Source organism: Amblyomma maculatum, chromosome 8, assembly GCF_055883805.1.
Source record: "Amblyomma maculatum isolate TAMU_Amacu chromosome 8, ASM5588380v1, whole genome shotgun sequence".
In the NCBI taxonomy this organism is placed as follows: Eukaryota; Metazoa; Arthropoda; class Arachnida; order Ixodida; family Ixodidae; genus Amblyomma; species Amblyomma maculatum.
This window is the reverse complement of record NC_139351.1, coordinates 72479532-72505878: the sequence shown is the minus strand read 5'-3', so window position 1 is coordinate 72505878 and position 26347 is coordinate 72479532. Positions and strand designations below refer to the sequence as shown.

At 46.1% G+C, this 26347-nt stretch overlaps 1 protein-coding gene across 1 annotated transcript in view; it reads right to left on the bottom strand.

Moving 5' to 3' along the window:
* Window positions 1-26347, bottom strand: part of LOC146181507 (uridine 5'-monophosphate synthase-like) — a 35373-nt gene that overhangs the window by 944 nt on the left and 8082 nt on the right. Inside the window, exons 6-10 of the mRNA XM_084576566.1 lie at window positions 9398-9526; window positions 5299-5432; window positions 4394-4523; window positions 2664-2745; window positions 1755-1853 (exon numbers count right to left, since the gene is read on the bottom strand). Coding sequence (XP_084432692.1) covers window positions 1755-1853; window positions 2664-2745; window positions 4394-4523; window positions 5299-5432; window positions 9398-9526 — 574 coding nt within the window. The remainder of the gene's footprint in view (window positions 1-1754; window positions 1854-2663; window positions 2746-4393; window positions 4524-5298; window positions 5433-9397; window positions 9527-26347) is intronic.

Genomic DNA, 26347 nt, shown 5'->3' with positions numbered 1-26347 from the left:
GGCTCCCATGGACACTGTGATGCTGGGCACACGAAGGCTGGCACAAGAACCTGGGTTGGTATGCCATGGTCATAATTACACTGGAACCTGATGGCTACTGAATGAAGGCAGCATGGCACAGAGAAGAAAGTGACAGTGCGATATTTCCTCCTTTTCTTTCTCTTCCAGTATCATTATCACGCCATGCTGACATAATGCATATCTGTCCGTTATGCCGTCTAAAAAAATGCATCAGTTGTGTAGTCTATTTGCACTGGATCCTGGAGAGTATGCATTACGTCTGCTCTCACAATGTTTCCTTTTCATGAATTGTGTATCAACAGGGTCACTTCTGAGCAGCTGGACATAATACCTACAAAAAATATTGTGCTTTCACGGTGAATCACAACAAGATTACTTGAGAAGAAAGCCAACAGTCGTTAAAACCGAGCAAGGCATAGGAGAAGGTCTTCTCTTTAAACCTCTGGTGTTGATCAATGAGAAAGTAATAGTGTAATCATTTTTCGCCAGAAAAACAAACTGACTCAACAGTGAACAAAAAAAAAAAAAAAAAAAAAAAAAGTCGCCAGTGAGATCCAAATTCACACCCTCTCTATGTCGTGTATGGTGCCCTAATAACTGAGCTAGGGCGATGGCTGTCCAATCTTTTACTCTTGAGCATATCTGTGTTGCTCGTAACCCAGCCTTGGGGGAGTTCACACACACCACCTTTGTCCATAGTGATGGACACTGAATTTATTGCATTAGTACCATGAGTTTTGCGTGAAACATGATCGAACAGTGTGGGCCAGCAGCTGTCAGAGAACTCCTTATGCTACCTATGGCATTGAGACTGCCACAACCAAAGCCATCTTCAAGCTACACAGCAGATAGGGAAATGAAGGGCAAAGATAGCCTGTCATTACGGTACAGCTATATAACCTGCCAGACTGTACTGTGGAAAGAAGGTGTAAAGAGCGATAGCTGCAAATTTCAGAGCGCAGTTCATATACACCATTCAGCGGTCGAGCTGCGTCGCCACTGGTGTAATCGAGTGAGAGAGTCGCGAGCCAAAGCGAATTTCTCAGAAGAGAAAGAAGAGCCATGGGCACTCCAATACTCGCCGATTGGACACCCGAGGCGGCTCGCCTCACCAAGACCAGCGCTCTCTCTTTCTCTTTCGTTTTGTTAAAAAAAGGAAAGAGCTATGGTCAAATTTCAAATTACAGAATGTCGTACTCAACATTTGAATTTTTTGTGTACATTTATGGGCACAGCAAACTGGAAAAATATATTGCTACTGAGAAACTGGATTTCTGTTTGGGTCTGAGAAGGATATAATTAAAGGCAACAAAACTCTGTTTACACATCAGCAGCTTCTCTTTGTTATGTTTCACAAATGCAGCAAGTAGACAGAAGCTTGAATGACTGATGCTGGTTCTGCTGGCCTTAGGATTTAAAGAATGCTCATATGCTGCCTTTTATTCATTCCCAGCAGGCCAAACGAAGCAAGACACAGGTGAGAACAGGATATCAGGTCTGGCAGAAAATAGCAGCTGATGTCTTTGTTAGAATACCAAGCCAAGCATCTGCAATCTACCGAGCTCTGGCTGTCTCCTAACAGCAGCTAGCAGTTCACTCTCCACAGGAAATGGCGTCGGGGTGATGTGAGCATCACGCACTAACCTGGAGGCCAGGTTCACACTCTGGATTGTATTAAATGCAGCAGTGTTAGCCCAGTGCAAGCGAGACAGCTGATTGCACTGACTGCTCACCTGGTGTCATGTGAATGTGCCCTGGATTGTGGGAGATCCGTGATTGGCAGACAAAGCCCAGCACATAGTCCGGGAAGTCCTCGGCCATCTTGACCGTGGCTGCACAAACAAGTTGAGGCATGCATATGCTTTCGACTGACTTTGCACTTTTCTGTCACAGCAGCAAAGGCGAGCTTCCTATACATAACACTTTTTCACACGCACTTAATTTAACAAATGAATTGGAAGCCTTCAATTACTACACCATGTGGGAAATGCTGATAATGTCAGAAAAATGATCTCACATCAGTAAGTGCACCCCCATTTAAGGCACGTTGTTCGACTCTGCTAGAGTGAGATTTTGCACGTTTCTAGCATTGCTGAAAGGAGACTACTGAAAAGGACACCGAGGAGAGCTCAATCCATTACGGTTATCAGTAAACAAAATTGATTCTTGATTGAGAAACTGGTTGGTAATAATTATTTTCATTCACATGCCATGCATCGCATTATGCTGTAAACAAGATACCATTATTCTGGGTTTAAAGGAACGTTTCTCTGAGATATTAGACACCAATCCCCCCCCCCCCCCCCAAAGATGTTGCCATTCTCCTCACTTCTTTGTGTCAAACAAATGTCGTTAACCTACACAGTGGTGCAACTAAAAACAGGCTTCTTATTGAAGCTTTGTTGCAGAAAATAATTGCCTTTCATCGCTGCAGCAAAATTATGGCTTTTGGAGTCGGCAAGTTAAAAGTTTCGCTGTATTCATAGTAAATAAGAACGCTCAGTAGTCACCGAACACTCTGGCAGGATTGTACCAGTGAGGTTCTACTGTGTTGATGAGGCACTGCTAAGCGTCTAACCAAAGACCCTCACGCAAGCTGTGCCCACGTGATGTGCAGCAATGTTTCGAAGTGGTTCACTCACCATCGGTGTAGCTCTTGCTTGTGAGTGCATTGGCTGAGCTCATCTCGGCAATCAGCACACATGCCTGTTCTGGTCGGCTAGCCTGCACACACAACAGCCACGACATGAGCGCTTGGCAACTGTGACACAGTCTGTATTTGCAAGCCGTGCTGAGCAACGTGGTCTTCAGTGTTAACGCTCAGGTTGGGTAATCTGAGATCACTCATAGAGCCCATTGCCGAGCAGTGCACAAAGATCAGGTGGTGATAATGATAACCGGCTTTCCGGCATCCAGTTCGCCTGGTCTTGATTGCAGACATCACGGACACCACAATCGGACCAAAAGATGGCAACATACGCTTATCTTCACCTTCATTTCTGACAACTGATCTCTAACCAGCCGAGCTATGGAAATAGCGAAATTTTGGGTGCAAGTTGAATTCTAATATTAAAGGTGACGTGAATCGAAAATAACAGTTTTGGAATAATACAATGTTAAATTACCAGTGAAATCATTCGTGAGCCATGGCCAGACAAAAAAGCAAATTTACTGGAGCGCGCAAATAAATTTATTTATTCAGACAACTCAATTTTTCAGAGCAAAGCGGATATCCAAATCAGCCGCACACAGAATATTTTCAGAAAATTTTGAACAATAGTAGAATTATTTGAAATAAAGAAGTGTTTTTTCATAAAACACAGCTATGAATAGAAAGATATTATTGCAAAAAAAAAAAATTTTTTTCCACCAATCATCAGCATAATTTGTTGTACGTCTAACAAGGATCCACAAAGGTAGTCACAGACAGGAGCCATTATGGCTGTCATGGCATAATATTAAAGGCAGAGTATAAGTGTGCACAAAATACATATATATTTATTTATTTTTTGTCCACTGTGGCTTAAGATGCATAGTTTTGAGGTTATAATGAAAATTAAGAATGGTCACAGCAATCACCATGAAACAATTGCAGCACCACATATGAGCTGGAACTCAACCCCCTTACACTGTCTTCCACAAGCTGGGTTACTTAATCCCAGCGCGTGCATGTGGTAATCTAAAATTAAAGGACCTCTGCCAGCCGGGCCAACTCACAGCCAGTTGTCTACAGCATCGTGGCTGGACATGCTGACGTGAGCATTAGAGTGCGTGTTTTTGCTGTGTGCTGGCAGTCGCAGAGCAAGCCAAGTCATATGACAAGCTGAAGACGCTGCCGTATAGAAATGTCGCTGTGTTTCTCCGACAGCCAAGATACAAACTAGAAATTTGCAACTTCTGAATGTCAAGGAAGTTTGCAAACTGCACTCTTACTTTTCGAACTGTGCTTGCAAATAGTTCAAACAGCACAAGTGAAGTGCGAATCGAATCAAACATTTCAAATCAAATTTCAAGCATTTGCACACCCCTCATTTTTAGCTAGCAACAGCTTGAGAGAAAAAAAAAAAAAGGCAATTTGATACTGCAGCAATATGTGTCTAATTTCCCCGTTCAGACACTGACCTAAATACCAATGCACAATCTGACCACTGTTCTTGTCGTGGTAGACAGCAGAGTGCTCAGTTGTCTGCCCCTGTATGACTGGATGGACTGTCTAAATCTGCAGTATCCAGCTCAGCCTTGTGGTCACAAGACACGAAACGTTCTCCGTATTAGTAGTTAGATGCAATGTAACACCCCATCAATGCAGTGCTTCTGTTACAAAACAACACTGAACGCTAGTGTCACACCACCTTACACTATCCTTACTGACCTGCTTCAGTGCAGTCAGGATGCCCGGTCCTGGCAGCGAGTGCACGGTTACCATGTCGGTCCACTGGCGCATTAAGAACGGTCCACCCGTGTACTGTGCCTGCGCCGTCTGCCCAATGTCCGCAAACTTCCTGCACCACAATAAAGCACACGAAGCTTCAGGAAAGGGAAACACACAGAAGGAAAGCCCAGCCACAATCCGGACCCAATCCTTTCTATCCTGAGCCGGATGCAGTTCAAACATATAAAAGATCACAGAACTCCCGTCTCCTCCATAAGAAACGAAGACAGCTGTGACTACAAAAAAAAAAGAGGCATGTTTCATGGTCATGTGAACCCAAGCCTGTCTTGAAAATTGTTCTACTGATTAGCAGGTGAATCCAACTTTTTTGTCAGTGATGTATGGCACCAATTCCATTTACATGAAAAAGTCCCACTTATAAAAACTAGTTTTCCAACCTGAGCCTATGCAAAAAGAGAAGCCCTACTTTCCATGTTTCTCCGTGCCACTAGCTAGGCACAGCACAACCACTTCGTCATGACTGTGCACCATCACAATGAGGCCAAAGACAGGACTGCCAAAGCCACATTACCGCACAAGACACCTTCCCGCATTTACATTTCTTTGCCACTGTGCGAGCAAATGATACACAAGTAGTCACTTGCTAGAAATCTGTTTCCCAGAGAAAAGCATGCGGCGCTTCAGTGATGTGACAGCACTAGTTGCTCTCAGAGTTGCTCTGCAAAGCCTAGAGGCACAATTTGTTAGCCCCGCCCACTTCCTCACTTCCTTACACCAGTGGTTAGGCTGAATGCAGCTGCCACCTACTCCACATCATTAAGTCCTGCTATTCCCCACAGTAACAACATACTAAACATGAATGCAAACCAGTGACGCACACATACCTGTCCTCTAAGATCAGGAAGTCATGCTTGTTAGCAAGCTCCCGTAGCCGTGTCATGTCGTCCTGGCTGAAGTCTGTCAGTATGTCAACGTGTGTCTTGAAGACGCAGATGTGTGGGCCCAGCTGGTCAGCCAGCTAAGCAGTTCAAGAAACAAAAAGGATGCACACTCAGATGTGACGCAATAATGTCGTACAGAAGTTTGAGCTATCAGAAGCACACCTTAAAATATGATCAGAGACTAAATGTGATCTGCTTTACAGATATCTGACTGTTCCTCTATGTAAAGTAGCTGAAAGCATGGTGACCATTTGGGCTAGTTGGTGTGAATCAACATATTGAACCAGGGAAAGACACAGAGACACAAGTGAGAAGCACTATGTACTTCTTTTGTTTCGGTGTCCTTTACTGGTTCAATAAGTTAGCTGAAAGTGTCAGCACAATATCAGATAAGCGTGAAAGAAACTGACATGTGTGCCCAACCCACAGACTCCGGCCAGTCATACATTTGAAAAAAGTTATCAGTAATACACTAGAATAAATCCCAACAGAGTAGAGTAAAATCATGTAAATCAAGACTTCTAGGGGGACTGGTAAAAGAGTGAATTATCCAAAGATCAAATCTTCGTACGGACTCAAAAAAAAAAAAAATTCCAACTGTTTCGCACTGCAGCAAATTTAATTCATGAAAAAATTGGCATGCCAGTCAGCTTTTGAGTAGAAGCATACAGCATGCCCACTGTCAGGATTTCCAAAGCAGGACTGCTCCAAAATACTAAGAGACCCTCTGCAGCCTCCTTCATAGGTACTACACAGTAGCAGTGGACCGCTTTCACAAGCAGTGGCATCCATATATAGCAGTCTCATTGGTATGATTCCGCTTGATACGTCTCTTCTTCATCACAGCTGACGCTTAATAGCAGCATAGCATTTTGGTACGGCTAACGACATGGTAGTATGGATTATAATGTTGCAAAAATGTGTGAAAAAAATTTGCGTGGTTTTGAATTTCACTCCAAGAGGCAGTAAAAAGGTTTAGCGGTGATGATAATATGCGCAGTAACAGTAAGGCTTGTGACCGATGGTTCAATAGATACTGCATTTACTCACCTAGTGAACCCACCGAGCACAAGTTTATCGTGAATTTACTGTTTTTCAGATTTTTGTTGTGTATCCCTCAGTTTTGCGCCGCCATTGTTACTGTCCACAACAGCGCTGACCTTGGCAGTGACTCAGATGCTGCGTGCTGATAACATGATAACATCTCGTCGTGTTTACGCGCTGAGGAGATCTCCTGCGGAGATGACACTCTCAAGAAAGCTTGCAGAGTGCCAAGTCTCAGATGCTCTTAGCGATTTGCACGGAGGATGCGGAGCTAAGCAATGAAAATAAAACTCGATTTTACAAATTTCACAAAAGCTTTCTTCTGAAGATTGAGAAACAGAGTCTGGAGCAAAGCAAAAGTAAGTTCTGTGCCAAGTATGTTTCAGTCATGATATTTAGAGCCTGTTTGAATAATAGTACTTTTAGATAATCCATTTTAATTTTTAATGCCCATTAGAATCGTATCAACAAGATTGCACTGGCTACACCACACAGCAAGCATCTCATGATGAGCATGCATATGAGAATTGAAAATTATTTTTTGAGGAGAGGAAGGGTGCAGGAACAACCTTTGAGGCTGAGGTGTTGTAGACACATCAACATCACCATGAAAAGAGAAATGAAGGAAGTGAAAGAAGAAAAAAAAAGAAAAGGGGGGTAACACAGTGGATCACCCAGTGTGATTCCAACCACCTTTTATGTGCACTGACACTGCAACAATCCAGAGGCAACTTTTTCTGCGCATTCAAGGTGTACAGGACAATGAAGACGGAAAAGAGAGGAATGCACATTTCCGCTGAAATGGCAAAATGTAGCAACGAGCCAACCAGTGTCCTGAACAGTGTGCAACTGTACTTGGTCTGTTGGTTTGCAGCCAACAGCCGCTCTAGAGGGCCGACAGTACGGCTTAGAAAATGAAACAGTGCGGCGACAGGCAACGTCCCAAGCAGAATAATTCACCTCATCTGGCGCCTAACTGCTTTCCACAAGATGAGCACTTGAAAGTGAGAAAGAAAACGAGGGCATAAACCATGTATAATGAGAAATACAGCAGCCACACACCTGCACAATGCATCTCAAGTTTTAAAGCCACATGAAAAGTCAGGATGGCAAAAAAGTACACGGAGGCTAGCAGGCTATTTTGCGCCTTCTACACAGAAGAAACTAAAGGTCCTCGCATCAAACTCATAGGATACAAGCTTTCTCTATAATTAATAACCATGATGCCCATTGGAGGCGGCAAGAGACGCTTAAACGTACACATGCACACTTAACTGGAGCAATGAGCTGAGGCAACTATTCGATTATTAAGATTTGATACCATGCAGATCTGTCTCATCAGCCAGGCTCAAGAGTTCAGAATTGGCAGCACTGAGACTCCAACTTTTTTTTTTTTTTTTTTTTTTTTAAAGGCCACTGTCCAGGGAAGGACCTTTTAAGCGAAGGAGCCCAGTGTTTCGATCAGGTACCGGAGATAGTCTGTGCAAAATGCTACAGTGACACGCACGCCGCAAAGCAACGAAAACACAAATCAAAGCACTCTCATGCTCTCTTTCGGGAAGCCAGCTTCTCCGTTCCCTGCGCTAGCCTGTCGAGCCACAGCTATGACATATTTATTGAAAACGACATCCATTGTTCCGTCGCTGTCTGAGGGTGAAGGATGGGTGTTTACCGCTCGCTGCGTGCTTTTCCCTCGCCATGGCCGGACTGAATCCAGCGGCGCGTGCTCCCTTGCCTTTTTTTTTTTTTCGCGCATGCAGAGTGCCACGCCCTACCTTCCGCCAAACGCAAGGGAGGAAGGGGAATTTGTCTTGCGGAGGCTAGACAACCGGGCAGGAGAGTGAAAAACCTTTGCGAGGGAACGGAAGGAAAGAAACATGTGGCTGTAACTACGTTATTAGTTACTCCTTTCAAAAACATTTTGCGGCCTTGTGTTCTGGAGGCAAAGTCTCACAGTCGCCGGGAAAGAAAATATTTTCAACCGGAGGGTGGACAGTGGGCCTTTAATACACCTTCAGATAATTTTCACACAATTCGTAGAGGTTCTCTTCAGTGAAAAATCCCAGTTAAGAAAGGAATAGCCTCAATTCTGTATATAATAAAGAGCAGTTGTCTCGGCTCCAAGTGGAGTTCCACAACCTACCATGCAGCTCAAAGCATTTTCTGCATTCTCTCTTCTACTTCCATATTAGGCAGGAAAGAAACAGCACCTATTTAAAGCAGCTCCAGTTCTCCCGAGGCTAACATTTTACACATTCACTGTGGCATGGGTCAACGCTGGGTAATGTCGTTTATAGTAAATGCTCTGTGACCACCAATACTTGGTCACACAGTTAGTAAATGGAAAAGATTTTATTGTGAGGCCTAAGAAGCAGGAACTCCCAATAAAATCTGTTCCATGGCTTCATCATGTGGCCCACCATTCTTGGCCGCACAGCACCAACAAATGCCCAGTCCCAGTGGTGACTCGCGTGGCAATGTGTGTGTTTATTCGGGACATACAAAATTTGTTTTTGACTAAAATGAATTGTATGGAGCTTTCTTGACTGAGCTGATGTTTGGCTGGCAACGAAAGGTGCATTCTTTCAGGAAAGATAGAAAAAAAAAAACTGATTTCAAAATGAAACATTTTTATTTTCTCGTCCTTCTACGCAAAAGCTTGTGAAGTCAACGCTGAAAAGGACTCCACGACGATGACCAGTTAGAAATGAATGGCGACATGGCCTAGACGCAGAAATTTGTTAGGGAAAAAAAAAATGCAGTCACATCATTGTGAATTTCTTGTGAAAATGCGCAATGTTGTACCTTTTCCATCTATTCTGTCTTACAAAAGCTCTGTCAGCGAAAGTAGCCTGGTCCTGATTAGAAAGCTGTAATCTATCAATAATGACTGGCCAACTTCATTTTAACCTTCAAAGTTTTTATACCTTTTCCGGCATGTAAGCAAACCACCCAGGACCTGTATTTCACTTCAGCGTGCAGACTTTCATCACTGTACCTGCAGCATCTTCTCTGTGCAGGTGACGTCCACAGCCACGGCGAGGTTGGTCTGCTTCTGGTCCATCAGCCCCAGGAGGCGCTTGGCTAGCAGGCACTGGGCTATCTGGCTACGGTAAGCATACGTCTCCTGTTCAGACGGGAGAGAGCACAAGTGTGAGATGCCGCTCGGTGGCCTGAGCCTGTTTTCCACAGGCATCCTTTACATCGCATCCGGCAACTTCACAGTAAGGTACTTCAGCACCGATAACTAGTGGTGCTGAAATACTACTGCTCACACACACACTAGTACTGCCATAGACAATTCTGTAGTATATTGTGTAAATTTCACTTGTTGTGCTGCACTACAGTCAGATACAAGTCAAGAATAGCACAGGACATGTGCCCTTAAAAGGTGGCACTCCCACTTCCATCAGTGTATTGGACAAAACTGTAAAGTGACCTTTTGTAGTAATGGTTCAGCAAGATAGAAAACTCAATAATTTCATTTTCCCCTTACTAAGCACAGGAAACTATCCAAGCATTACATATGCAAAGTCTCACGCCGTATATAAACTACAAAGACAAATAAATAGCTGCCTAATAGACATATTAAGTAACAGAGGTGCCAAGTTTCATGGCAGTACAGCAACTAAAAGGCGGAAAGCAAACGGAGGTGTGCACTGTTAGAAAACTGCTCAATATTTCTGAACACACACACACACACACACACAAAATGTGCAACTCAAAAGTTTCAAACACACTTGTTCATCAAACAGAGGTCTAAACCTGGAAGAAAGAAATCATCACACCACATTGAGCATAAATCCTTCATGGTCCTAATTGGAGTCCCATGCACACACCCTTTTGTCACACTGCCACAGTGGATCCCTTTAGCCCCTAATAAAGCCTGCACAATGCCTTTTGAACCGAACAACTGAAAGGATGGTGACTGTTCCAACAGCCCTCCTGGAGTGCTGTTGAACATAGCGGCCAGATGTCGTTCTCCAAAAAGTCTATGGCATTTTGAGTCTTGCCCCACACACAATAGCTCAGGAAATTTTGTCTTGTTATAGGGACTTCTAGATAACAAGCAGTGCTTTCCCCTTTCTCCTCCTTTGTCAGAGGTGGTGTCTGATACACTACTCTAGCCAAAGGCTTCAGCTTATTTTTGCTCACACCACAATGATGAAGCTGGGGATAAAAGATACCAGTTTTGCCAACGTCACCATTGCGCTCATAGTTCTCATTTTTCATGTCTCGATGCTTACACCCCTATGCAGTCAAGCTTCAGAGACTGCCAGATAAGATTTGCTATTTGACAGCAAATCGTGCTAAAGCATGGCAGCGTGTTATAAGAAGGCATAGTCCTCAACAAATGCTATTTCTACTTCTTTCACCACGTTGAAAGAATCACACCTTCTCTCCCGAAGCGCTTAGAAGCTGCACGTCGATGTGGTCGCCACGCAAGGCATAGCAGACAGGCATAGCAGACACCGCTGCTTCTGCTCTACGCTTTTTTCCCGAATCGCTTAAAAACTGCGCGTCGATGCAGTCACCACGCAAGGCATAGCAGACCGGCGCAGCAGACACCGCTGCTGCCGCTTTACGCACCTTTCCCGAAGCGCTTAGAACGATGCGTTCTGAGGCGTAGCAGACAGGTGTAGCAGGCACCGCTGCTACCACTTTACGCTTTCCTTTACGCCGGCGTCCCTTTAACTTATGGATGGTTCGAAACTTCCCTTTACGAATGGTACGCTTCTCGGGGCCCGCCATGCCTTAAGGGGAGACGAGGGTCTTAAAACTAACTTTTTTAGTTATGGCTAGAATCTCACGAAACTTTGCACACAGATGTGGTTTTCTCTCCTGATTTCAAAAATGTAATTATAATTGAGCTGGTGGTATTAGATCAAAAGTTATCTAACAAAGTCCAGAGCATAATTAGTGAATTTCTTACGCAGCTTTAATGAACTTTCTCATTGCATTTCGTTGCTTTTAATTACATAGATTGATAGCCAAAGTCTTCCCATACCCGATGACATCCTTCGTTTTCCTCAAAAAGGCGTGTCATTCTCACATATTATGGTGAGAGTAAAAGGCTGCATTATTTGAAACGAACTCATTAAGCTAATCTCAAATTGACATTTATCCATTGCCTAAACTAAAAAACTAAAAATGTCATCGGGTACTTCATTTCTCTCTGAAGAAAATGGTACCAAAGTTATTTGTGTGAACTAAAAAGAAGTTATCAAAACCCTGCGTAAGACTGTAGAGATCGACCAAAAATATGAAACTGAGAAAACGGCATTTGAAGTTTGACCACATAATATAACTTGAACAATCAGTAGCCTCACTGTGATATTTCTCACCAAAAATGTCATGCTCTTCCCATTTCCAAAACTGTCTTTGGATTTTGAATATGTCAACTAAAACTGAAAATATCACCATTACCCATGGCTAAGGTAGTGTATGCCATTAGGAAATCAGCAAAATTTTTTGACATGCAATATTATTTTAATGGCAATTTGAAAAAATCTCGATAGAGTGATGTAAGTGTTGGATCACCCCCTGATCTTTTCAATATGACTGCAGTGGTGCTAAATTTGTCATTGTCACTCGGCGACAATGTAGAGAAAAAGCACAGTAAGGCTGAGTGCAGTGTCCAGAAACAGCACTGAGAAAAACGTATTTGCATTTTGAGACAACCTTTAACTTTTGCTACACTGCAGCTATGGTAATATAAATGGAATCGTTGTGAGGCTTTGTTCTTTATGAGGAAGGCTATATACTAAACATATAACAGTACCCTCCCCAAATACTGGTAAAAGCTTGCCACAAAGTCTAAATATACCGCCACTAGAACCAGCGGGAGAAGCTTTATTTACAACTTCATATGCCTGTGGCAGTGCCCTTCAAGGCAAACAGATACTCAAAATTACGATAAAACGGTCTTGCAATATTAATAAACCTGCACAAAGTTTAAGGCTGAAGCACAGCGGCATACTGGAATGACCTAATAAATTTGCTAATGTTGCAGAATGAAACTTTGCTACTTTGCTGTACAGCGCATGCAGGGCCGCACGCGGAGTCCCTTGCTGGAGCTAAAGCTCGAACTTTCACACCCCTTGAGCGCAGCGACGCGATTACTTAGACAATCTGCAAAAAAAAAAAAAAAAAAAAAAAAAAAAAAAAAAAAAGAAAGAAAAAGAAAAAAAGAAACCGAAGTCGTCCGCGGAAAATGAACGCGGGCAACGGCGCGATGTCAGGCTCGCCTGTCGTCTGAAGCGACGCGATAAAAAAGCAACGAAGTGGTAGCGTTGGTGAGGACCATGAGTATCAGCTGAACAGTTCAATCTATCGATGCTATCTTTGATGCCTCTGAACCGCTCGCAAACGATTATATGCCGCCGGACGTGCTGCAGCTAGGTCGAGAACACGCCGCGCGACCCTGGCAGCGCGCCGCCGCACTCGTTCTTCGACGCGCACTCGCTAGGCGCTTCCGTTTTCAATACACTCCTGATACGGCTACGTCTACCGAGCTACGTCTAAAGACCAGCATCGGCTGCGGGAACGACTGATAACGATCGCGAAAGCGCATCATAAACGAGCGAAGCAGCAGCCGCGACGAAGAACGTTAAAAACAAACAAACAAACAAAACGGCGTCACTCGCGCTGGCCAATGGGAAGCGCGAGACGAGGGGCTCGCTTCGCGAGCGCGCGCTCCAGCCAATCAGCGGACCGGAAACGGCTTTCGGAAAACCCGCGACGGTGGTCGTTCTGTTTGAGCGACGTCATTTGGAGATGTCGCAAAATGCGCACAAAGAAACAAACTTCAAAACAAGTCCAAGATGGCGGCGGCCAGCCGGCTGCTTCACCCGCGGCGCGCGCGGGAAGTTCGAACAATTTTCACCCCTTTTTTTGGCCATTTCGAGGCTCCCGTGGCGTTTTAAAAGTCGATTTTACCGCATTTCCCGATCTAATTCAGTGTTGATATTTTGAAGGCTAGTGCTCAAAGGTACAGACATTCCGAAAATGCATTTTTCTCAAAATCAATTTTTCGCCCATTTTTGACCAGTTTAAGACCCGCGTCCCCCCTTAAGGAGCCGGCAGAGCGCAGATACAAGCGGTTACGAAGAAGCGTGAGGACCTCGTCGCCACGGCCCCATGGCACAGCTATCAAGGCGGTACCGGGAAACGGAGCAGGAAGAAGTTACAAAGCGCGCGGTTCCCCATAGCCAATGGTGGCCTTAGAACTGTACTACGTCATCCACCTCCAAAATGTGCCTAGTGCGTATCTTCCTATTCCTCCTCCGCAATTCCCACGTTACGCCAGCCGGCCGCCGCGTGGCGCTCTGTTGTGACACTCAATTTATAGCAGGAAATTTATAGCAAGGTCACAAAAATGGAAATAGATGAAGAAGGGGAGTGTAGTCTGGGAAGTGATTATAAACGTATTAGTCTGCAGATGGGGCCCTTGATGAAAAGAGAAATGGAACTTAGACAAAACGTAAACGCAAAATTAAACGACGATCAAATAGCGCAGATAGCAGCAGACATAGAGGAAGCAATAGAGAAAAGCCCCATGGAAGACTGGGATTATGAACAGGTAGAACTACTCATACGGAGGAAAATTTAGGAGGTTAAAGTAGCAAACCGCTGGAATGGAAAGAGGAAGCCACGGAGCTGGTGGAATAAGGAAATCAGGGAGGCTATTGAACAACGACGGGCTGCTTCAAGGGAACACCGAATGGCAAAGAAAGCACAGGCTTCTCAGGAGGAAATCGACCAAAAGTGGGAATCATATCGACAAAGTGCAGGCCTTCGTCCAAAGTAAAATAAGACAGTCCACCGATCGCTGGATGGCTGATAAACACAATGCCTCTAGAGGCGGAGCAAGAAAATTCTGGAACCATATAAGCTGGCTAGGGAAGAAGAATCAAAGAAAGCAAGATCGGATTCAAGATAATGAGGGAAATTGTTTAAAGGGAGACAACGCAGTGAACTACATTACATCAGTTATAGCCGAGTCATTTAAGAGCGACGATAGGGTAATCTCCACAATTCAGGAAGCAACACAAGGTAGCAGAATACAAAGCACCTTAGAACTGACCAATCTAAACTGGAAAAAGGCAGAAAAAAATATTCCTAAAAACACATCTACAGGAATAGATGGAATTCCGATCAAGCTGATTAATGAACTCGGTCCAAAAAGTAAGGAAACATTGTTAAAAGCTTTGGAAACAGTCATAACGAATAAGCAAATTCCGGACAGCTGGCGGCAGAGTAAAATGAATTTGATTTATAAAGGGAAAGGAGAAAGGATGCACATAAAATCCTACAGGCCGATTACCATAACATCTGTAATGTACAGGTTAGCCATGCAGGCGGTGAAATTAAAGGTGCAAGCATGGGTTGAAAGTAACAAGATATTCGGAGAACTTCAGAATGGCTTTAGAAATGGTAGGCGCTTAGATGATAGCCTGTTCGTGCTTACCCAATGCATCGAAATATCTAGAGTGGAAAATAGACCTTTGTATTTGGCCTTCCTGGACATAAACGGGGCGTACGACAACGTAAGCAGGGAACTCCTGTGGAACATATTAAAAAAAGAAGGTATCGGTTATGAGATAATAGAATTCCTACAGGAAATATACCGGGATAACAAAGTAGAAATTACGTGGGAAGGGATAAGAAGTACGGAGGATGTCAAAGTATGCAAAGGATTAAGACAAGGCTGTCCTCTATCACCGGTGCTGTTCATGCTTTATATGATAAACCTGGAACGGAGGATACAAGACAGTAACCTAGGTTTTAACCTGTCATATAGATTAGGTGGAAAGGCGGTAGAGCAGCGCCTTCCCGGTTTGATGTATGCAGACGATATTGTGCTGCTAGCTGCGAGTCTGGAAGAATTGCAAACTCTAGTTAAGTATTGCGGAGACGAAGGGGACGCTCTAGGCTTCAGTTTCAGCGCAGTTAAGTCGGGTCTGATGATTTTCAACGGCTCAACTGATCAGGGTCTTAAAATACAAGGCCTTGAAATACCTAGAGTAGCAGAATATAAATATTTGGGGGTATGGGTAAACGAAGGATTGGCATACATTGGAAAGCATGAGCAATCACTTAAGGCCAAAGGGCGAAGGAATGCCGGGATAATGAAGCATAAGGCATTGTGGGGATACAATAGGTATGAGGTTTTGAGGGGTATTTGGAAAGGAATTATGGTGCCCGGACTTACTTTCGGAAATGCGGCTTTGTGCCTAAAATCAGAGGTACAGTCGACATTAGAAACAAATCAGAGATCCGTTGGACGATTAGCACTAGGTGCCCACGGCAAAACTACAAATGAGGCGGTACAGGGAGATATGGGCTGGGCATCTTTCGAAGTACGGGAAGCTCAGAGTAAAATATTATATTGTAACGTAACGTTACAGAGAAGGCGCTCTGGCACTCTGGCACCGAAGAACACCAACAGCAGTCAAGGCAGCACAAAAGCGCAGCACCGTATTGTTTCGTCGTCTTTTCCGAATCGCCCGTTCAAATCTTCGTCGTCTATGAATGGCATGTGTCATTGCCCCCCTTCTTGGCAGCATCGCCTCGATGCTGCAAATGCTGCTTGATGCGATGAGCTGACAGATAGTATGCTAGGTGGTATGGGATACCACAGCACAAGACGGGGCGCCATCAGTCTCAAGATTAGTCAGCGGGGCGATCGTGGTAGGGTTTCATCCGGACGACGTGCACAACATCAGTGAACTTGCGTCGTCTGCGGCTTGAGGGATCTTGGGTCGCGGATTCAACTTCATAAGTAACGTCGCTGAGGCGGCGGAGGACACGGTATGGGCCGAAGTACCGACGCAGCAATTTTTCAGAGAGCCCACGATGACGAACGGGCGTCCAAATCCAGACATAGTCTCCAGGCTCGTAGGCAGCGAAGCGCCGTCCCTTGTTATAACGGTCAGCGTCTAGTTGCTGTTGTAGGTATATGCGCTATCTTGCCAGCTGCCGCGCTTCTTCCGCACGCTGAGTAAAACTAGCAATGTCCAGGTCAAGCTCATGTTCGTCGTCAGTGTATACGGGCAGCATTGTATCCAGTGGAGTGGTCACTCGACGGCCGAAGACAAGCTCGAAGGGTGTGAGCCGCGTCGTCTCCTGAAGTGCCATATTATATGCGAACGTGGCATATGGGAGGATTTGATCCCAGGTCTTATGCTCTATATCCACGTACATAGACAGCATGTCGGCCAGAGTTCTGTTTAGCCGTTCCACCAAGCCATTAGTTTGCGGGTGGTATGCCGTGGCCCGTCTATGGCTAGTATGTGTAAGGTTCAGTACAGCCTTAGTCAGGCGGGCCGTTAAAAGCTACCCCGCGGTCGGTAATGATAACAGCCAGAGCGCCATGACGCAGCACGATGTCGTGGACAAAAAACTCTGCTACTTCGGTGGCAGTTCCATTTGTGAGCGACGCGGTTTCAGCATATAGGGTCAAGTAGCCTGTCGCGACAACAATCCAACGCTTTCCATTAGTTGACTTCTGGAAAGGACCAAGAAGATCCATTCCCACTTGTTGGAATGGAGTTTGCGGTGGAGCGATCGGCTGAAGAAATCCAGCTGGTTTCACGGGTGGAGTCTTTCGGCGTTGACAGTCACGGCAGGTTTTAACATAGGATCGTACTGAAGGTAATCATTTCGGCCAATAGTATTTCTCCCGAATTCTTGCAAGCGTACGACTAACTCCCAAGTGGCCGGCGGACGGTTCGTCGTGACAAGCGCTCAAGATGTCAGGCCGTAGGTGCGTAGGTACTACGAGTAGAAATGTCTCTCTTGATCTTTCAAAATTGCGCTTGTAGAGAACTCCACTTCGTAAAGCGTATGACTGCAAGCCACGGCGGAAAACAAGCGGTACTCTACCACCACGTCCTTCCATATAATCGATGAGCGGCGCCAGCTCCTGGTCCTTGCGTTGAAGGTCAGCCATATGGGATTGAGTAATGGCCCCAATAAAGGGAAACTCGTCGGCGTTTTCTACTGCGGTGGAGTCCAATGGCGCGCGTGACAAGCAATCCGCATCTTGGTGTTTATGTCCCGACTTATAGACAACAGTAACGTCATACCCTTGAAGACGGAAGCTCCAACGAGCTAAGCGTCCAGACGGGTCTTTAAGGCTTGCCAGCCAGCACAAGGAATGATGGTCGCTGACAATACGGAAGGGTCGTCCGTACAAATATGGTCGAAACTTGCTGATGGCGCAGATTACCGCAAGGCACTCCTTCTCCGTTGTCGAATAGTTCGCCTCTATCGTGAGAGTGTTCGGCTCGCGTAGGCGATAACCTGTTCTACTCCGCCTTGCCACTGAATGAGTACCGCGCCGAGGCCAACGTTGCTGGCATCAGTATGTACGTCTGTTGCGCCGTCTTCATCGAAATGGGCGAGTATTGGGGGTTTGTGTAGGCGGCTTCTAAGCTCCTGGAAGGCTTGCTCTTGATCGTCTCCCCACAGGAAGGGTATGTCATCACTGGTTAGTGCTGTCAGTGGTTCAGCTATCTTAGAAAAATCTTGGACGAAGCGTCGATAGTACGAACAAAGACCTAGAAATCGTCGAAGTGCCTTTTTGTCGGTGGGACGTGGAAAATTTGACACTGCGGTAGTCTTCTCGGGATCAGGGAGAACGCCCTGTGCACTGACAACATGGCCGAGGAAGCGTAGTTCTTTGAAAGCAAAGTGGCATTTCTCAGGCTTGATCGTTAGTTGAGCGCCTTTGAGTGCTTGAAGCACGATGCGCAACCTGTCCAAGTGTTGCTCGAAAGTAGGCGAGAAAATAACATCATCTAAGTACACCAAGCACGACTGCCACTTGAGACCTGATAAAACCGTGTCCATCATACGTTAGAACGTGGCCGGTGCAGAGCAAAGACCAAACGGAAGCACCTTAAACTCGTATAGGCCGTCGGGCGTCACAAATGCAGTCTTCTCTCTGTCTCTCTGATCCACTTCGATTTGTCAGTATCCGCTTTTGAGGTCTAATGAGGAGAAGTACCTGGCATCGCGTAGTCGGTCGAGGGCATCATCAATCCTGGGCAGCGGATAGACGTCCTTTTTGGTCACGTTATTTAACTTTCGGTAATCGATACAGAATCTCAAGGTGCCATCTTTCTTTTTGACAAGGACCACTGGCGATGCCCATGGGCTCGTCGAAGGCTGGATCACGTCGTCCGCAAGCATTTCATCCACTTGCGTTTTAATGGCGTCACGTTCCTTAGGAGAAACCCGGTACGGGCGCTGGCATACCGGTAACGTGGTCTCATCGGTGATGATGCAGTGCTTGGCGACAGGAGTACGACCGACCTTCGAGCCTGTGGCGAAGCAGTCTGCGAAATCGCTCAGAAGAGCCAAGAGAAGATTCCTTTGATCGGGCCTCAAGTCGGGGCTAATTTTAACGGTTTGCAGAGCATGACAAGGTGCGGCCTCTTCTTTAGGGTTCGTTCCGGCGGTGCATAAATGAGGTAAGGCAGTAACATCGTGAAGGACGGCAACAGCCGTGTCCTTGGCGAGATGCCGCATCTCCTTAGCAAAATTTGTCAGGAGGACAGTAGCACAACTGTTCTGGAGTTGTACGAGTCCTCGAGCAATGGCTAATTCCTTCTCGAGTAGTAGCGGAAGGTGCCCATCCGCGATGCCCTCGTAATCGTGAAACAAATCATGCTTTACAAGAACCAGCACACTAGAACGTGCCGGAACCCTCACGTCATCGTCGACTATACACAAAACGTTCAGACCCGGATCTTCGTTTTCAATGCGCGCCACGGCTCGTTTCGTCGAAAAGGAAACACGCGCTTCTTTCAGGTCAATGACAGCGCCGTTGGTCTGCAGGAAGTCTAGACGACCCGCGCTGTGCACTTGCCTGCAGGTTCAATCAAGTGACTTCCCGCCGTACGAATTTTCGAGCCGGACCAATTTGTCAAAACTTTCTTCAATTCTCGGGCGAGACCACGGCTCATTACAGAATAATCGGTACCAGTGTCGAGTAACGCGGTGACATCCACTCTATCAATCGTTACACACAAATCGGAGGTAGTATGCCAGATGCTGTTGCTACCTGACACAAGTGAAATCTCGGTCGAGTCGGCCTGACGATGACGGAGGATCTTCACATTTCCCGACATCAGCGACCCTGCCTCCGAAGGCCGCTGGTATTAGTTTTCCCGGCCAGGGCTGGGAGAGCGGCGTCGGAAAGAGTGGGGACTTGTCGAACGGTTGCTCGTCGGGGACGTAGACTGACGCTCTTGGTAACCGGATGTGACGGGGTACTGTCGAGCTGCAAGGTTGCTTGCAATCTCAGTAGGCCGTTCTGCATTCCGAGGGTAGAGGCCCTCCGAGGCGAAACCCCGCATGTTGACGCGGCGGTACGGGCACGCCCGGTAAAGGTGACTGGCTTCACCGCAATGATAGCACAGGGGCCGACGATCCCGGGGCTGCCATACTTGACTTTTACGGGGTGGCTGGTAGATTGGCGGAGGGGAGTAGCGAGGCTGCATGTGGCTCCATGCGAGGTGCTCCATGCGGGGACCCTGCGGCTCCATTGCTGGAGCTGCGGCGTTGATACTATGGTCTGGCGGGGGAGCCTTACTCAGGACGGACGCGCAGGTGGGCCTCGCGTCAAACGTCTGGTGAGGAACGCGCTGCTGGGGAACGTCAGCAACTTGCTGAGTTGCCATACGCACCTTGTCCCGGACGACTTCAGCCAATGAAGGAAAAGATGCTGTGTTGCAAGGCATCCGGAGCGCTTGCAGTTCCTCCCGCACGACAGAACGGATGAGATTGAGTAGTGAGTCCATGTCACTGCCGACATGTACAGGGGGTGCGTCGGACCCAATGATGTTCACGTCACAGTTGTACTGACGGGCTCGGTGTTGCAGCGTTGTCTCCATGGTCGCTGCCTCGCTGAGAAACTCCGCCACAGTGCGTGGTGGACTGCGCACCAGTCCCGCGAAAAGTTCTTGTTTAACGCCCCGCATCAGGTGACGCAGCTCCTTATCTTCTGGCATTTGTGGGTCTGCACGGTTGAAAAGGCGTGTCATGTCCTCAAAGAACATACGCACGCTCTCGTTCTGGCACTGAATGCGCGAGTGTAGCGCAGCTTCTGCTCGCTCCCGGCGGTCGGCGCTAGGAAACGTGGCTTTGAAATCAGGACAGAAGGCTGCCCAGGATGGGAAGGAAACCTCATGGTTTTCAAACCATGTCCATGTAGACTCTTCAAGAGCGAAGTACACGTTGTGGAGCTTACGCTCATCAGTCCACCCGTTGTAACGAGCAACTCGCTCGTAGTTCTCAAGCCAGTTTTTGGCGTCCTCGAACACGTCGCCATGAAAAGAGGGGGGTGTTCGCGGCTGATGACACAGAATGTGGGTGGGAAGCCTGCTCTCAGATGTCATTGCAGCAGGTTCTACGGCCGTCTGAGGGTGCGTCGTTCTGGTAGCGGCCGGAAGGGGTCCGAATTCAGGGCGGCGGCCGAGGCGCTGATGTACGGGGGTAAGCTCCGTATTGACAGGTTGATTATGGAGGTCTGGATCGATACCCCGCACCTCCACCAGATTTGTAACGTAACGTTACAGAGAAGGCGCTCTGGCACTCTGGCACCGAAGAACACCAACAGCAGTCAAGGCAGCACAAAAGCGCAGCACCGTATTGCTTCGTCGTCTTTTCCGAATCGCCCGTTCAAATCTTCCCAAGACGCCGATGGGGGCGTTAAAGGTACGCGGGCCGTTTGAATTAGCCGTTGCGTCATTTGCGGTGTCTGGCATTTTTTAAATCCAGTACAATAAAACACAAACTAATTCCAAGCTTATCTGTGATTATTTAACCAATAAAAACGATCTGCTTATATTCGACTCGAAGAAAAAAAGAAAAAAAAAAACGCGGTTTCGCTCGCAGGACGCTCAGTCATAGAGTGATGTGAGCTGTGGAAAGGGGCAACAGTAATTTGTAATTTAATGGTAGAACACACTGTTGATAACACAGGAAACATTTAGGGCATAAAGTGATCAGTCCTCAAAGTGGCCGCCTGCAGCGTCAGTGCATCGCTGAAACCTGCAGGTTTATTCGTTAAACACCGTAGCTCGCATGTCGTCACTTATCGTGGCGAACTTTTCTTTGATGCACTCCTGCAGCTCTTCAACTGTCTGAAGGGTCCCAGCCTTGTAGACTTGAGATTTCGTATAACCCCATATGAAAAAATATCGCACAAGGTCAAGTCTGGCGATCGCGGTAGCCAAGGCATATTAGGCGACTCACATCACATCCAACGGCTCTGAAACTCGTGATTGAGCCACTTGTGGGCTTTGGTTGCGTAGTGAGCTGGGGCACCGTCTTGCTGAAATATGCATACCTACTGCTTCATGTGGTCCTGCACAAGCTTCGGCAAAAACTCTTCTCCCGGCAGGCATAAATAGGCGTTGGCAGTCACAGTCTCTTCAAAGAATAATGGGCGCCCATTCCCTCTAGCCAAGTTCCACACCAGACAACGGTGCGTGGCGAGTTCACGGCCCAGGTGAACATGAAATGCGGGTTGCTCTTTGCCCAGAAACAAGTGCACTGTCTGTTTACTTGACCGTCCAGGAGAAAGATAGCCACATCCCTGAACAAAAGAAAATCGAGATGTCCAGAGCCTGCTGTAAACCTCTGCTGCTCTGAGTGGCAGAATGAAAGACGCTGTACTTTTTTGCTGGGCTTAAGTAATGGTGTATTTGTACCCTGTACGGATGCCACCCTTTGCTTCTCAGGGCTCGGCTCACCGTTGATGGCGCTACATCACAGATAAGCCCAGCACAAGTGCACGTCATACGAGGGTTGTTCTCAAAAATTCCCTGGAATGCATCAGCGATTCCTCGATGTGTCTTTGATTTGTCTTTTGAACCTGCTTACTCACAGATCCAGTTTCTTCAAACTTCTTGCGCCATTTCAGAACGGCTATGTGAGATGGTTGCCGCTGCCGAAATTTCACCATGAATTGTTTGCGGACATAGTGAATAAAGTTTCGCTGAATTAGCCACTCCATTGCCGCCGCTTCCTCTTTCGCGCTGTAGGTTGGCATATCACAACTTCAAACACCACACCACAGTGAAACAAAGTTCTCAGAATATCGTGGAAGAATTAAATTGTTGCACCTGCATATGAAATAAACGAGAAAAACTCAGTTCAGGAACTCACGATGTCATAATCCAGAAATCAGGACTGCACGATGTTGTCCACGAAAGCAGACGAATCAGTTGAATGGGATAAAATGACCAGACAAAAACAAAACAAAACGAAGTTTCAAACAATGCCTTGTTATTGCTAACACAGCATTAAATAAGCTGTATCTGATATTTTTTTCACTAAGTTAGACGCAATGTTCGAAGCGCTTCAGTTGAAGCAAACGAAACGCTTGAAACGGCATATTCAAATGGCTTATGAACCTCGCAGTGCCCCCCTCGGCGCCTTGTCGCGACACTTTCACTGCAGAAAAGAGAAGGCGCCATCGACGCTCTCCAGCGAGAAAATGCCTGTTGCGGGTTTTGGTACGTCGATTTCTATGCAGGTGATCACGGTTTTGCTTCGTGCACAGCTCAACCAAGTAAGTATCACTGTAAAACTTGCCACGATACAAAAGCTACATTATACGCAAGCTCTGTGCGCAGTTTCACCGCAAAACGAGCCAGCAGTTCAAGCGGGAAAATTTTGTAATGTCTTCACGCTAATAATAATTGGCTCAAAGGAAAGGAAAAGCACAGTATCCGTCACACTTTTGTGGGCACCTGAACCCTGCCATAAGGGGAGGAAGGAAGGTGGGAGTGAAAGAGGAATGGTAGTGGAGGGCTCTGGAGTAATTTCGACTACCTGGGGATCATTAACGTGCACTCACATTCCAAAGCACACAGATGCCTCTTCACTTTGCTTCCATCAAAATACAAATAAAAAAGCAAGATACTGCATGCGCCCACGGCTGGTTTCATAGTGATCACTCAGCTATTTTCGCCAGTAAGACTAGAAACTGCACACTCCAACACATAGTGGACAAAAATAAATTCCACATTGTGTTAAAAAATTACGAGGGACCTTAGCGACTAAAACAGTGAAAGGCAAAAGCCTGAGTGCCAAATTCTGCTATGCAACTGGCACTAATTAGAAATTAATTGTTAAATTAGTAGTCATTAATTGATTAATCATGATTAATCGCACCTGATGACAGTGGCGCAATAGAGTGAATTCAAGGGAAACGAAACAAACTATGAATAGGGGATTCCAAATCGTTGTCACGCCTGCCAAACCGCGCACCTGAGATGCGCATGCAATTTAGGTTTGGGGAGGCATTGAACGACCGCTGGCTTTGTGGGTCGTATACTTCAACGTGACCGGGCGGGCTCGCCCAACGTGCAAGCCCGCCCATGGCCAAATTAACGAGCGCCCAACGCCAAAGACTTACATGGGCGTCGACCGAAGCCGTGTTACTAATTCGAATTAACCGAATTTCTGGATTCACAGAGATTTTACAATGCTTACAGTGAAATTTATGAAAAAAACCTTTAAAACCAAAGATTCATGCCACAAAGCAGAGCTGAAGAATTGATACAAAATTTCTAAGGGTATGAGATAGTAAATCCGATTTCTTCTTCTAATTTTACTGTACAAAAGAAAGAAATCACCAACTTGACGTCCCAATAATGAGAAGAAAAATATTACTTCATAACCCCAAGTACTAACAACTCTTCACAGCTTCAGAAATCTGTGGGAAGTTTATTCAAATAGTATAGACGTGCATATCTTTGAACTGAAATTGGCCCCCCTCACTTAAGTGACAGGCCTATTTTGGAATTTTTGACAGGGACTACATTAAATACTTGGATGTTGAGGACTGGGCTCATCAGCAATGCTGTGTCCAAGTGTTTTGACTCTTCTCATACCCCCCCCCCCCCCCCCCCCCCCCCCGTCCCATTACCCTGGGGGGAACGAAAGGGATAAAAAGCAGGATGCTACCATTCTCAGCTTGTCTGTGACTGTGCGGTAGTAGCACACCTGGCCAAGCTGCCCTCGTGGCATTAAAATCAATTCACCATTATCAACTGCAGACACTGATGCGTCACATATGTAGCGAACACTCCACATTAAGCACGCCATAAGAGAGACCAGATCTGCACTTCTTCTGAGGCTTGTGTGTTGTGTTTCAGCTCATTTGGTTGTTTATCTATTGCAGCTTTACTGTGTTTGCCCATGCATGGTTGATGGAATGAGTGCATTATAAATTCCTGTCATAATCATGTTTCAACATAGTTCTAGTACTGCGATCCAGTATGCCAGGGTGACAGGTGCTAGAACATTCCTGCCAGACCTCAGGTGGGGTGCATAAAGTCAAGGGAGCAGGTAAAAAAATTTTTATTTCATGAAGTTGACTGGGTGCGACTGGCTGCGACAGCTGCAGCTTTGTTTGCAGGAAGTCCTTATGGCAGATCCTTTCAAGATCAATTTTTTTGGAAAATGCTACGCAAATGCTAGAGTACTTAAATCTTCGACTTCCTTATCAGAAGCCAGCTGCTAATAGCAGTGCAAAATCAAGTATAACTACAAGCAATGTGGTAAAACTGTGCTTCACTCTGCGAGCACAACAGTATGCATCATGCCAGGACTTGGGCACCGCACTCATAATTGTGGCAAATAAAATTTATAGCACTTCAATCAAACCATTATGATACTACATAGACAGAGTTTATTTGAACTGACTCAATCTGATATCTTTGGTGTGCTTTGTCCAAGGATATCTTTAGTACACCTCGTTTTCTGCAGCATTTTTATTTTGCATTTACATTATATTTGCTACCACAATCAAGTTCTTATATCGTTCCTGATTCCACATGTCAATTTCGTACAACTCATAAGCTTGAATGTCATCTTTATTTATTTTTTTCCTTCTTGCTGTTGTCGAGCTTGTATTAACAGGAGGTGCAGACAAAGTTACTGACTATAAAACGCTTCTATATGCACCTCATTAAAGTGTACATCTTGGGACCACACAAAAAACTGCATGAAAAGTGGTGGTGTACCCTAACCGAAAAACAGCCTGAACGTATCCACTAACCAGGCAAAAGGTGACACTAGAGGTGTTCCAAGGAAGCTTTTATTCAACTAGGATTATAGAAATCCTTTTATATCTGCCACCCAGCCAACCTCACAGTTACCAATGCACGCTCGAGAGCGAGCAGGTGAAGAACCACGTCAACCGTGCAGTATGCAGTAATGGTAGGATCCAGGCTGTCATCACCTTCCTCGTTTACATCACTTGCATTGGATGATATTTTGCCAGTGACAGAAACAATGTCGCCGTTCGACCATACTGAAGTCTCTGGTGAACTGTCTATGTCTCCTAACATGCAAAGGGTTCCTATTCCAAACCATCTTTTCATTGCAAAAACTTCAGCAAGCAGCCCTTTCACAGGTGTTGCTACCAAAAGTTGTCAAGATTTGGGGCTTTGCCCTAAAGACAGTACTGGTAATTAAAGTGACTTACGAAGTACTAGATGTGGGTAGCACACGATCAATGATAACATCAATAACATGGTAACACAACGATATGGAGCTGAATCGCAGCCGTGCTATGGTGCTGGTCAGCCTGCGGCACGGCAATGTCAACTGCGACATATAGCAGCACACAGACGAAAACGAAAGTGTGATGCGGCCCGCTGACTCAAGCAACAATAATGAGCGACAACTACGACAATGGGCACATTGACAAGGCTTGGTCAGACCATGTCTGCTGGGAGACCGATCCCTACAAACAGGTTGGTGGCAGGCATCGGGTGTAGCGGGCAGCCTCCACGACAGGATAGGGGTGCTATCCCTCCGGACATTGCAGCAGCTGCAAGCATGCTTGTCATGTGCAGCATTAGGAACAGGGGTGAAGCTTTCTCTACATTGAACAAAGTGGTACACGCCTGCTTTACAA